Consider the following 13,370-nt stretch of genomic DNA (forward strand, 5'->3'; position numbering starts at 1 on the left):
GAAAGTAATGTATATTTCTTACATTTACGAGTACTTACTGTTCTTGTTTATTTCCACACACAACATGGCGATAGCTTACCGTTGGTCGTTCCTTGAGCCAGAAAACCCATTGACGTTAGCCCAAAAAATCACGATAGCCCCACAAACCATCACGGGGACGAGGTATGCCTACTAGGTTAGGTTAGGCCTGTTAGGTTTGGTTTCATTAGCACTCCTTTCGTTCAATTGAGCATATACGGACAATACGAGAGCGTATTGTGCTCTCATGCAGGAAGCAAATGGCGGCAGCAGCAATAGCGCGTCGGAAATAGATTTTCGTACAAAACCACATGCATTCGCATTAAAATGAATCAAAATTACATTCCCGAACATCAACAACGCTACAGAAAATGATTTGCGTAAGTACTTTCTCCTGTAAATTTGAAGAAATCTGTCTCAGGTATAGTAAAGTGTTACCAAATTTGCTGCGAGGTGGATTGATTTAAATCAGGTGATTTTCTTTAAAAAAACAACATGGATTTAAATCTGTTAACGAAAGGAAACAAAATATATGTATTGATGGTGTGAAGCTCATACGAAAGGAAATGTAATATGTAAACTGTAAACACACTTACATTTCTCTTGCTTTAAACTTCAATAATTTTTATGGACAAAAATAGCAAACATTTTGCAGCTAGAATTTACAATACCAGTCCCTTCTGTAATTTCCATAATACTAATTATACTCACGAAATACTTAGTCGCGGTGGTTCTTCTAAGGTTAAGATGTTGCGGTCAATTGCAGAAATTGATCATTAACATGTAGAAGTTGTAAAAGAAGTTCTTCAATTCTCGCAATCATTCTCCGTGTCCAAGTATGGAAACCATATTTTTGATATAAACAATTGACGTTTGCTATAACTTACTGTGTCTACAGTGTTGATTTGATACTTAGAGAGCACGGATCGTGTTAGAATGGTGGAAGAGAGCAGTAAAAAAGTTGTGAATGTTGCACAGATCGTTACATGGAGTGTGGAGAAGGATGCGTGGAGGATGAAGGATTAAAGTGAAAGTGACAAATCACGATGTAGTAGAGGATGTGGAATATGAACTGATTTGATTACAGGTAAATTTGGCAACAGTGCATGGATCGTAAAACTGCAGGATATGAAAATGGCATCTTCGGTGAGTAATGTTTGTGGTTTTTTTTATAAGATTTTTTATAGGGTTGTTGCTGCAATCACAGGAAGACCATTGACAGATAGCCGAACTGAACATTCTGGGTAAGGTTAGGTTAGGAAAACAGTTTAAATTTGGGGTCATAAGACTACTTATGTACGGGTTGCTCCACACAACATTGGCTCCGTGGTCATCTAACCCACCGTCGATTTTGCAAGGATTTTTTTTTCTTTCTATGAAGATTACTTGTTACTTACTAAGTGTGAAGAAAGAAATTCTGGAGCACGGAAAGTAATTTTTGGAGTTCCACGTGCTACGAAACTTACATTTTTTTAATATTTAAATCCTTACCAACGTTTCTATAGAGACAGGTGGGTAGTCGGAGCAAAGGGAAGTGGAGGCTTTGCCGCGATAGTGGTTGCAGGCGGCAGGTTATTACCCACTCACTTATAGCACAATACAACACATTGGTAGCAAGACCGTTGTGTGGAAAGGAAGATGTCTTCATATTGTTTCCATGTTAGTATATGGAGAATCATAGTAGTGATTGAGAAGGTAATTTTACAATTTCTAGACGTGACCGCCAAATTTTAAATGCAGATTCGTGATTACGAGGCCAAAATGAGAAAGAATGCCAAATTTGAAAGCAATCTGAGATACTTCCGGTATTCTTAATTTATACCAATGATTTTTATCTGCCCTGATTTGCTGGTTAATGTTTATGGTGATTTCTAGAAAAGAGAATATTGTTGCAAGTGCTTGTGATTTTCATAAACAAAATTGAAGAGTCCCATCTGCCACAGACAGAAATGATTTTACATCAGTTTTGTTTTTGGAGAAACGAGTTTCTATAATTTAGTATGTTACAATGATTTAAGTCTGTTTCAGTGTGCCTTTGTTGTGCTACATCTACTCATTATTGCTAATTGTTGTTATTTCGTGACCTCTAATATTAAGTTAAAATTCCATAACAAGGTTATTATATTCAGCTTAATTATGCATTGCCAAGTAAACAGGAATACCGTGGTGGATTGTTAGTGAATGTTAGTTTTATTTCTTACCATAAACAATATAATAATGTTGTATTAGTTTGTATCTTATCTGCAATTTTTTTCTGTTTCAGAGTAAGTTTCTCTCGTTTTATCAATATGTAAAAACATTCAACTCGGACAGTTTTGATTATGAAGCAATGAAGACTACAGATTATGTGTTCATGAGATGGAAAGAACACTTTTTGGTTCCAGATCACACAATCAAGGATATAAATGGCGCATCATTTGCTGGCTTTTATTACATCTGTTTCCAGAAATCCACTGCTACCATCGAAGGTTACTATTATCACAGGAGTTCTGAATGGTAAGGCAACACTGAAATGTTGTTTTCTTGATTGTGGTCTGCTTTGTATTCAGAGTAACAGTACACATTACACTGTAGGTAATGTTATTAACACCTAGTTGATTCTTGAATGCATTGCTGGCAGGTCCCTGTGGCAGAGTGGTTAGCACGATACGATGACAGGGGTCCCAGGTTCGAATCCTGGCCTGGGCATGGATGTTTGTGAGTGTCCATTCATCAGTTTCATAAATCATCCTCATCTTCGCGAATTAGCCAAAAGTGGCACAAAAAGTGAAGTAAAATAAAGAAAATCAATCAATTGTATGCATTGCTGTATTTCCATATGCCTTAGGGAATGAAATAATATGTGCGAAATTTACAATTTTAAGTTAACATTCATTTTCCAGGAGTCGGTCCCCCCTTCCAGATGACAACAAGTCCTGAAGATAGTACATGGCAGTTTCTTTTTTTCATGTTACCTGTCTCTGCAGGCTATTTAAGTAGCTTCATTTAAATCATTATTTTTATTTGTAAAAAAATAAGCTTGGAATTCTTTCCTTTGCCCCAAGAATTATTGTTGGCCTTTTGTTGTTTCTGGCACAAGTTCCCTTGCCAAGTTCGTTTGCTGTGAGGCAGTCTTGTGAATTTCTTTGTTGTGAAACAAACCGTGCGAGTTGGGTTCATCTATTTCAGAGCTGGGAAGAGTGCCAATTTATTTTTGGAGTTGGCTTGTTGCTGTGTGGGCAAGGTGTCCAAAGCCATCCTTTCCATACTGTCAACATGTTTGCCTAGGTTTTGTCTTGTGCAAGCATGGACTTTTTTTGTTGTTGTTTCTTTTGGAAAAACCTATTTTGTTTTCCTTCTTGAGCAATTTGCAGACTTTTTTGCTTCAATTTTGTGTTTGCTCAAGTGGTTGGACTTTTAACCCTAGCATACCTTTAATTTTTCAACAAAATTTTTTATGAAGAATTGAGAATAGATTACATTGTTCCCTAAGGTGTGCAGAATATTCTGAATAAGTTTAGAACACAAATGTAATGTAAATAGGAGGCAAAATGCCCTTGGAGGGCGTATCAGTCACCATCTTTAAAAGTGTGTTAAGCGTGTTATAATTAATAAACAACTGCCTATCTATAAATAAAGAAGCATTAATAAAAAAAAGTTTTTTTTTTAGTTTTAGCGAATTGTAAAATATGGGTGTGACACTTGTGCAATAATTGGTTATTATTTTTTATTAATGATGAACATTTTTGTGATCATTACTAGGGCCTGGAACTTTATGTCCTATAAAACTGTAAAATATGTATGTAATTATGTCATAAAAATTGAAAAATATGTCAGAAAAAGGTAGAAATATTCCTAGTAAATCCAAAAATATGCACAACAGTACTTTCGAATTTCTCATAATCTGGGATTCAGTATCTTCCAGGGAAGGTCGACTAGGGTGTGGGTTGAGTATTAAATGAAGCCAGAATCCTGCACAACAATGAGATAACATTTTCCCTCAATAATGTTTGCATGGCTATTAATTGTGCGGGGGGGGGGGGTATTATTGTTCTATTTTTAGTTGGTAAGGAAAGACTGCATTTGGTTTTAAATTCTTTGTTCGTAATTTCCTTATCCTAGCATCGATAATATGAGCTATCAGTTGTGCTATATATACGAAGAAAATTTATTAAATAACAGAGTATATGCGAGACAATTACGAAATTATACAGAAATATGTCTTATTACGAGAAAATTGAAGAAATATGTTGTAAAAATGCGAAATTGGTAAAATATGTCAGAATATGCTTTATCAAGTTCGTCTATTTCGGCTGATTTTCATCAGATACATAGTGATCTCACCCCAGTACATGATCCGATACCAAATAAAAAATATGTTATAAAAGTCCCGGGCCCTAATCATTACAATTAACAAATAACTAAACATCTATAAACAAGAGAGCAAGAAACAATTCAATAACAAAATGGTTTCTTCAATTTTAGTTTTTAAAAAAAAAATGTTGGCCTGTGAGGCCCCCGTCCCTCAGGTAAGTAAGTTTCTCGTACAGCTCGGGTAAGCTAGGGTTGCGAGAGATTCAAACAAAGACATGTATGTACAATGGAACAGAAGGGGAAGAGGAGTATGTCTTGCTTTTTTAGCACAATGCAGAATCTGCAGTTGGTACACATTTTTAAAAAATATACATGCATGAAATTTGGATGGGAGAGAATAATTGTTCATGCTGTGTGCAGTAAACTTGGTTTTAGTATTGTATTACTGATGTTTCGTGTTTCCTTCGAAATTAATTGGGAAAAAAATTGATTCGTAATGTGGAGGCACAAAATATATTGGCTTTGATTGATAATATGTGTCATCATCGTCCTTCGCTGTTTCTTGCCTCTGGCTGGCTTGGCATAGAAGTAAATTCTCTCACTTTTTCCCTGGTCTTCCACCATTGCTCTCTCTCCATGGTGTTCCAATCTTGTCCTCTTCTCCTAATGCTCTCAACTATCTTTCCACCGACATCTTGGTCTCCCCCTTGGCCTTATTCCCACTCCTTGTGCATGGTAAGCTCTTACTGGTAGCAGGTGCCGGGGGTGCTGACCCCCCTGGAACTACCGTCAGCCCTCCCCCCTGGCACTGAGGTCAGCCCCCTTGAGATTAGGTGAGACTGTTTTGTGTAATTTGTTTGCAGTGAAGAGTGATAATGTAGACAGGAGATATTTTGCTCACAACTTTGGTGAAGGATAAATTCAGGGAGCATGAACTGGAGCTATTATATTCGTTCATCTTATTTATAAGAAGAAGAAGTCTAAGTAGCGGCAAGTACAGAGATTCTCTTTTCTAGACCTCAGAAAGTTCCTTCACGGGAGGTTCTTCATCTGTACCTTTGTTGCCCCTGTTGTGGCCTCCCATTTATACAGAAATATGTGACTTTTATGTAATTATGCATCTGCATCAAAGGTTAACAGCTCCCAAGTTGGAACGAAGGGGAGTTTTATTGTTTCGACCAGGGAGTGGAATGTATGGTAGGCACTATGATTGAATATTTTCCATCTTTTCTTCTTCTTCTTGATGTATTGAAAGTTTTGGCCTTCTCAACAACATCTCTCCACTTTTTTCTATCCTGGATGCTCTTCGTCCAATGCTTTACTTTCATGTCTTTCAGATCTTGAATTATTTCATCTTCTCATCGTTTCTTTGGCCTGCCTAAGGTTCGTATCCCAAGTGGTTTCCATTTATATATTTGTCTTACTAATCTTTCATCAGACATTCTATTTACGTGCCCAAACCATCTTCGTCTTTGTGATTTTATGATATTTTCATTCCTGATTAACTTGTTGAGTTCTTCGTTGGTTTGTATTCTCCAATTTCCATCAGGTTCTTTCAGAGGTCCATAAATTCTTCTTAATATTTTCCTTTTAAATATTAAGAGTTTCTGTTTACAGGAGTCTTTGAGGGTCCAAGTTTCGCATGCATGGGTCTTACTATGCTATAATAAAGTCTCAGTTTCGCAGATTGAGATATTAGTTTGCTCTTAAATAGAGCTAAGTTGGCAAAATATGCTTTATTACCTAGAATAACTCTCTCTCTCTCTCTAATTTCTTCTTCAATTGTGTTGTCGCCATTTACAACTGATCCAAGATATTGGAAAGATCTCACTTCTATTCTCTCTTAGTTTATAATTAGGTCTTGTAATCTGCTTTTACCTTTTACACATCTGAGATATTTTGTTTTCTGCATATTAGTTACGAGACCCATTTTCAAAGCTTCACTTTTAAGTTGTTCAAATGTTTCTATTAATGTATTTTTGGTCCTTGCTGTTATAAGGTTGTCATCGGCATATGCAATACATTGTTTTAATCTTGTTGATATGTTTCCTCTCAATTCCATCTGTTTCAATACAGAGTCTATCACTATACTAAACAGAGTTGCAGATAAGGGATCACCTTGCTTGACTCCACATTCTACTTCGAATTCTTCACTCAGTTCCATGTTTATTTTAACTCTTCCTTTATTGTTGGTTAACGGTAACATAATTAGTCTAATTAGTTTAGATGATATTTCATATGATTTTAAAGCTTCTATTACTTTATTCCTGTGCACTGAGTCAAATGCATGGATAAAATCTATAAACAAGTTATAGAGTCAATTGATCAATTCTGGCTACGGACCTGACTGGTAGTCTTTCTGCATCTATCCTCTTCATGTGTCCGAACAACCTCATCTGTGCCTGATCTGTCATGAAGCTTCACCACACCCACTGTCTGTCAGATCTCCTCATTCCTTATTCTATCCCTTTTAGTCTTTCCCAATATACTCCTTAAAAATAATCTGTGTACCCGTACGGTTATTGATAGTTTGTCTGTAGCCTATCTATAAGGTGCTTGCATTTTAGTAAAAATTCTGGCATTTTGTTACTTTTCTGAATTTAAATGTGTAATTTATTTGGTTTTGTAAAGGAAAGATCTAAATATGCAGTTTCAAATTAAACCTGCACCACGTAGCAGCAATTAACATGCCATTTCTTGAAAACTACAGATGATACGAGGGTCACTATTTATATTTTGAGCCTAACAATAAAAAAAACAGGAATTTGGCATTGAAAACTGCTTTATTGTTTTTCGAAGTATTCTCCTTTATGGTCAATACACTTTTGCATTCGTTCGAACCATTTGTCAAAGCAGTTTTTCCAATCTTCTTGAGACACCTCCATAATATGGCTTTTGAACGCATCAACAGCATCTTCCGTCGACGAAAATCGTTGTCCACGCAATTTATTCTTGACATTCGGGAACAAGAAGTCGTCATTGGGTGCCAAATCAGGACTGTACGGCGGATGACCCATCAATTCGATGTTTTGACTGTTCATAAAGTCGGTTGTTAGACGAGATGTGTGACAGCTGGCATTGTCTTGATGAAGAATGATCCGACGGCGTTTGTTTGTTTTCCGTATTTGACCGAAGACCTCTGGCAAACAAATTGTTGTGTACCATTCAGAGTTGACCGTTCTACGTTCCTCTAAAGCCACAGTTGCCACATGTACAGTTTTCCCGAAAAAACAGGCGACCATTTGTTTCGATGTGCTTCGAGGGCGAACAACTTTTGTTGGATTGGGTTCATCTTGAAACACCCATACAGTCGACTGCTGTTTACGTTCCGGCTCATATGCATATATCCATGATTCGTCACCTGTTACAATCTTATATACGTCTTTTGAAGCACCACGATTGTATTTATTGAGCATTTGTTTACACCAATTGACGCGAGCGTCTTTTTGAGTTTTTGTCAAATTGTGTGGGATCCAACGAGAACATACCTTTCTCAAAGCTGAATGATCATGTAATATTTTATATATGCTGGTGGAACTAATGCCTATGGTTGCCTCAATCTCACAATGTCACATGACGATCTTGCAGTATTAGGTTTTGCACAGCATCAATGTTTTCTTGAACAACAACTGATTTTGGACGACCTTCGTGAATCTCGTCGGTGAGCGAATGGCGGCCACGATTAAATTCATTATACCAGCGTTTCACAGTGGCAAAGGATGGGGCTTCATCGCCAAATGTGGAAGTAAGTTGATCGATGCACTCTTGTCTTGATAATCCACGTCGAAAATCGTAAAAAATCATCGCACGAAAATGTTCACGAGTTAATTCCATTTTATTGTTGTCACGCAATCTCCAAGGCAACATAAACAACACAAATGAAGCTATTGACAAAACATTTGAAGTACGTTATGGTCAATAATGCCAGACGATTCCGTGCAAACGTCAAATTGCGCCTAACTTCAATCAGTGTTGCCAAGGCTCAAAATATAAATAGTGACCCTCGTATTTCAGTTGTCTTTTTTGTTCATTTACATACAGACGAAGGAAGACATGATACAGTGGAGCAAAAAAACATAGCATGCGATATTTAGGTGTCCGGTGAGAGACCTCTAATTTTTCGAATTACCCCAAGATTATGATTTTCTAAAATTAGCTGTATATTTTCCATGTCGTCTTTGAACATTGGGGGACAAGGTTTGTGTCATTCTTCCCTGTAAATTCGGTCTATCCATATAGCCGGCACTATTAGCTATTTCCAGGAATTTGCACAAAGTTTTGATTTCATTCTTTAAAATTTCATCATTAGGTGGTAACATGTATAAATTTCACCTCCTCTAGGAGTCCTGTCATTCCGCAAATATAAGACAAGTTTCATCTCACTACTACTATTAATTTTCTTTCTACAATTTTTTGGATACATTGCGACAAGTTTGAAACGTTCACAACCTGAGAGGGTAACAGACAAGAGACTCTTTTCCTGTAGAGGTTAAAGAAAATAACTTCTGGCAGCACCTTACTTCCCAGTTTTATATTTCTTTTGATTCATTATTTTCTTCAAGCATACATATGTACTTACTTATTCTGATCCTCTTTTACTTATTGGTGTTCAAGATTTTACAGAGTGTTCGCAATCTGTCATGATCTGCCAACTTCCTTCCTTCACTTCATGAAATGTTCCTCATATTCAGGATATCCTTCACACCCTTGTTCTATGTTCGTTGGCTTCCCAGTGGCATGATAATGTCACCTTGTAATCACGGGGTCCAGGTTTGATACCCAGTGGAGGCTCATAATGGTTCAGATCCCACTTTAAACTGTTGGTCCAGTCCCTATTAGCCTTTCTGTGCATAAAGTGGACTTTAACTCCTTGTTCTGCATGGTGTCTCTTTCGGTCTTCTCTTACCCAGTCATCCAGTTCTTGCCTCCAGTACATGTTTATGCTCTCAGATTTCGTCAAAAAATGAATTTTGAAAAGTGTAAATGTGTTTCTTATATGTACTGGAAATTAATTATTGCTATTAAATTTTGACAGGTACCAATCATTGACACTTACGCACGTCCCGGAGCACAGCATCCAAATATACGAGTTCAGGTGAAAAGAGTCCGTCATGCAAAGTACATCAAGCTGCGTGTGCATTGACAAAAGTGTTTTTGCATGCATGTGAGGGTAACCATGTGATTGCATGACTGAAGAGGAATAAGTGTACAAAGAACACACGAAGCAAGTGAAGGTGAAGCGTTTAGTGTCTGAGGTGTTACGTCCGGAAACACTTTTAGTGGCTGAAGAACTCGATAAGATGTTCAAGCGTAGCGGGAAGAACTATTTTTGCCATATTAGGTGCTTTGTAAATGAATTCCGTTAAATGTAAGTTTTTTTTTAACGTACCATATACCCTCTAATGTCTATGTTTTCTCTCATTTTCGGGCAAAAACAAAAAAAAAATGCACGTTGTTTTTACGATGGTTATTTAGGCATAATGTATGAAAATAAACATGACATTTTGCTAAATCATACATTGTATCCAGATGAGATAAAAGAGACATTATAGGGTCAAGTATGGTACTTTTCACCTTCTCCAATGTTGTGAATTTTCCACTTGTGTAGTTATTTTACCTGGCAAGAACATATTTAAAGAAACAAGAAAAGAGAAGCTGTGAACATTGTTACCTGAATATTTCTTACAAGATTATCATTTGTGTGAATAATATTGTAAATGTGTAAAAATATAAAAAACGAGAGGGATATTTATGGAATAGAGATATGTAAGTGTAGTGTAAGTCGTTTCTAGATCACACTTCCATGTGACTTCCACTTATGTATAGCAGAAGACTGTAAAATCCTCACAGCACATTATAATGTGATCTAATATTGCTACTTCAATCACAGTCTAACAGTTATTCTTTTAAGGAGTTGGTAGTATATAAAGTACATTATTCTTGCCAACGTTTTAATTTTTTTTTACTTGTTGCTAAACTTCCATGATATTACGAATGAAACATTTGGTTATTCATCGTAATACTATGAGAAATTCCATTAGTTTTGTATAATTCACATGCAGTTTGATACGGCTAGCACAAAAACCTAACTTGTAGCTTACTTGTTTGAACTTCCAATTTTGAACCACTGTCGCTTAGTTGATGCTTATACCTCATATCAAACAATACTCCTGAAGCAGTGACAAGACAACTGATGCAAAATGTATAAAGCTACCCATTTTGAATGACATTTAATTCCATTATATCTGTTCAGTTTATGTTTTTAGGATGTAATGCTGTTACAGTGTGTAGTGATGACTGTGAAGTTGTGTACCAAAGAACTCTCGGTTTAGAAAAAAAAAATATTTACTAGTTTTTAAAGAGTGTTTGGCTGCTTTGTTTTTTAATGTGCCAGTTTAGTGTACAGGTAAACTAAGATTAATTGATCGTTTTTAAAAGTTGGTCAGAATTGCGGTAAATGAATGATGATGACGTATGGGCCTCTGGAAAATTTCACATAAATCAAAATACGTTACAGTTGCATAATAAAACAATATGCAAAAATAACAAAACTCATGTTTAATAGATTGGAAATTTTGTCATCTATTTGCAACTTTGAATTTAGCAATTATATCGTAAGAGGCTTTTTTGGATTTAATAATCATGTATTATTTTCTAGAAATTTGTTGACATATATATTTTACACTGCTGTGTATGTTTTGTTTTTAAATTGTTAGCTGTTCAGTTACCGAAATTGGAGAACTCCTAATAAGATTACTTTATATTTTTGTATGTGTGTGTGTGTGTGTGTGTGTGTGTGTATGAAGTTTTGTTGGAGTGTCTAATTTTGAGTTCAATAATGGTGCATAATATCTCTTGTCATTATTATGAATAAATTGCAAAAAAAAAACGGTGCCTGGATAAGTATGAATGTGTTCTGTAAGTGGTTTGCAAATGTTGCTCTAAGCTTACCCATAGACATACAAAAATAAGTAATATTACTTTGAAAATTAGTTGCTGCTAACCAGGGATTTCGGCTTCACTGCATTGTCTATTCCAGTGCCTCTCAAGTTCCACAAAACTGGAGCCTGGAATTTTTTTTAGAAAGTTTGCAAAATAGCCATGCTGATAATATCCTAGCTTATACCATAATTTTCCATCGATAATATGAAAATTGGTTGAATACTGTTTTTAATGCATGGGTAGATTAAGGAGAGGGTATGCTTCCAGACATCTCAGACTAACAATAAATCGTCAATTACCAGGAGAGTAAGTCATGATCCCTCACAACTTGAGCTCTAAAAATTAGAACAAGTGTTCTCGGGTTACCAGCCAGATTAAATCGCTGTTAGTGTCCGATGTTTTGAGTGCGTACATCTCACTGAATCATGTCACCAGGAGAGCTGCAATTCCTAGTCTAAAAATTAGTCAATAGCCTTCCAAAATCTTTAACAGTGACGATAAAGCAAAGGTTATTGATTGCTCCAAGATGTTTTTAATCTGCTGCTGCATTAATGACACTCTACTTTTTAAAATGTATTTTAGTCTTAATAGTGCCGTGATCTACATCCTGGTAATGTAAAGAAATCCTGAGTTAATGAGTAAAGCTTTCTTGCACTATGTTCATATACTGCATATATTCAGTCAAGCCATCACAGAGTGACAAGATCAATGTGTTGGGTTATGTGTTGTTATGTTTTAATGATGTGTGATTAACAAGTTGCTGCTTGTATGGGGAGTTATGTGTGTGTGCAAGAGTGAATGTTTCTGAGGTACATCTTGTAGAATTTGTTTTCACTAAGTCATTGTTGTAGTGTTTTTAAACATGTGTTTTTGTAGCATCTTTAAAGATGCCCTTGGTTTTATACGTAGGGTAGAATTTTGTACAAAATGTTAGTTTTTCCTAAAGTCTGTGTATCCTGAACTTCCTTGTAGATGCTAACCAAATGGCGCAACTAAACTGCTCTTCTTTCAGAGAAAATGTACATATTTTGCAATAGTTAGAAAAAGTAAAAAAAAATGCACAATGTATCTCATATAATTGTAGAAAATTATTGCTACTTTTTGTCAACTTTTAAAACTGAAAATAGTAAAAGCCATATCTACATATTCAATGAGTATGTACCGTATAATATGATGTCTTTTAGTTATTACAAATAATGTGTACATCTTTTGGGAGACAAATGTTGAATATGGACAAAAAATGACAATTATTTTTGTGTATCCTACTGGAAAAATATTGCTTCAAGATTTCACTTTTTTTGGTTTAGTGCTGTTGTTGTAAACAATATTTAATAAACATTCAATTTTTCTTTAAAAGACACATCTAGTGAGGATAGGGGTTAATGTTTCCAAGTTGCATTAAAGAGTTTATCTTGAACAGTTAAGCAACCCTTCACAAATACAGAAATTTTGTTGATCCATTTGTTTATTTTGGCTACTAAGATATATAAGAAAAGAAATTTATTTAAAGCAATATGGTGTTTTCTTCAAATATATGTATTTTAATTTTGCAAAGTGGAACATGATTTTACATTTTTGAATTTCCCAGTTTTCTGTATTATACATTCAACTTTCATGGTCCCACTAAAGCAATATGGTATACAATTTTCTTGCATTTTAATTTTTTTTCAGTGGACCCCTGAAAATGTAAAATAGAGGTTTCACTGTATAGAATGGAATTTTGTTTCTATTTAACTGAATACTTACTTTAATATCTCTTAGCAGAGTTTATTGTAATCTGCAAACTCTTCACACACTTATTCAAGTTATTTCGTTCTAGAAATATGCAGTTGTGATAAATTATTTTGCATATTTACTTTTTAATGCTTGATACAGGCTCTGGGATTATATTTCACTCTGGAAATGGTAAATTTATCTTTTCGTAAAAAACAAAAAAAAAAATTGGCTTACTAATATTTCTCTCTTATCATATTGTTCAAACTGTTTTGATTATTAAAGATGTTGTGCTTTGTTTTCTAATGTATATGCATTTGTATTTAAATGTCATAGAAGTGAGTGAAGTTAATTGGCCCAAAATAATTGAAGGTTTTTGGACTGCAAAACAGAAAAGGGGCAAA

At 35.4% G+C, this 13,370-nt stretch overlaps 1 protein-coding gene across 1 annotated transcript in view; it reads left to right on the forward strand.

The window, feature by feature from the left end:
* The window catches only part of LOC145989875 (glucose-induced degradation protein 4 homolog), a 13,017-nt gene extending 1,409 nt beyond the window's left edge, over positions 1-11,608 (forward strand). Inside the window, exons 3-4 of the mRNA XM_083125345.1 lie at positions 2,282-2,514; positions 9,347-11,608. Of these exons, the coding sequence (XP_082981471.1) occupies positions 2,282-2,514; positions 9,347-9,410 (297 nt within the window). The 3' untranslated portion in view covers positions 9,411-11,608. The remainder of the gene's footprint in view (positions 1-2,281; positions 2,515-9,346) is intronic.
* The last annotated feature ends 1,762 nt before the right edge of the window (positions 11,609-13,370 follow it).

Source organism: Lepisma saccharinum, chromosome 7, assembly GCF_977018435.1.
Source record: "Lepisma saccharinum chromosome 7, izLepSacc3.1, whole genome shotgun sequence".
NCBI lineage: Eukaryota > Metazoa > Arthropoda > Insecta > Zygentoma > Lepismatidae > Lepisma > Lepisma saccharinum.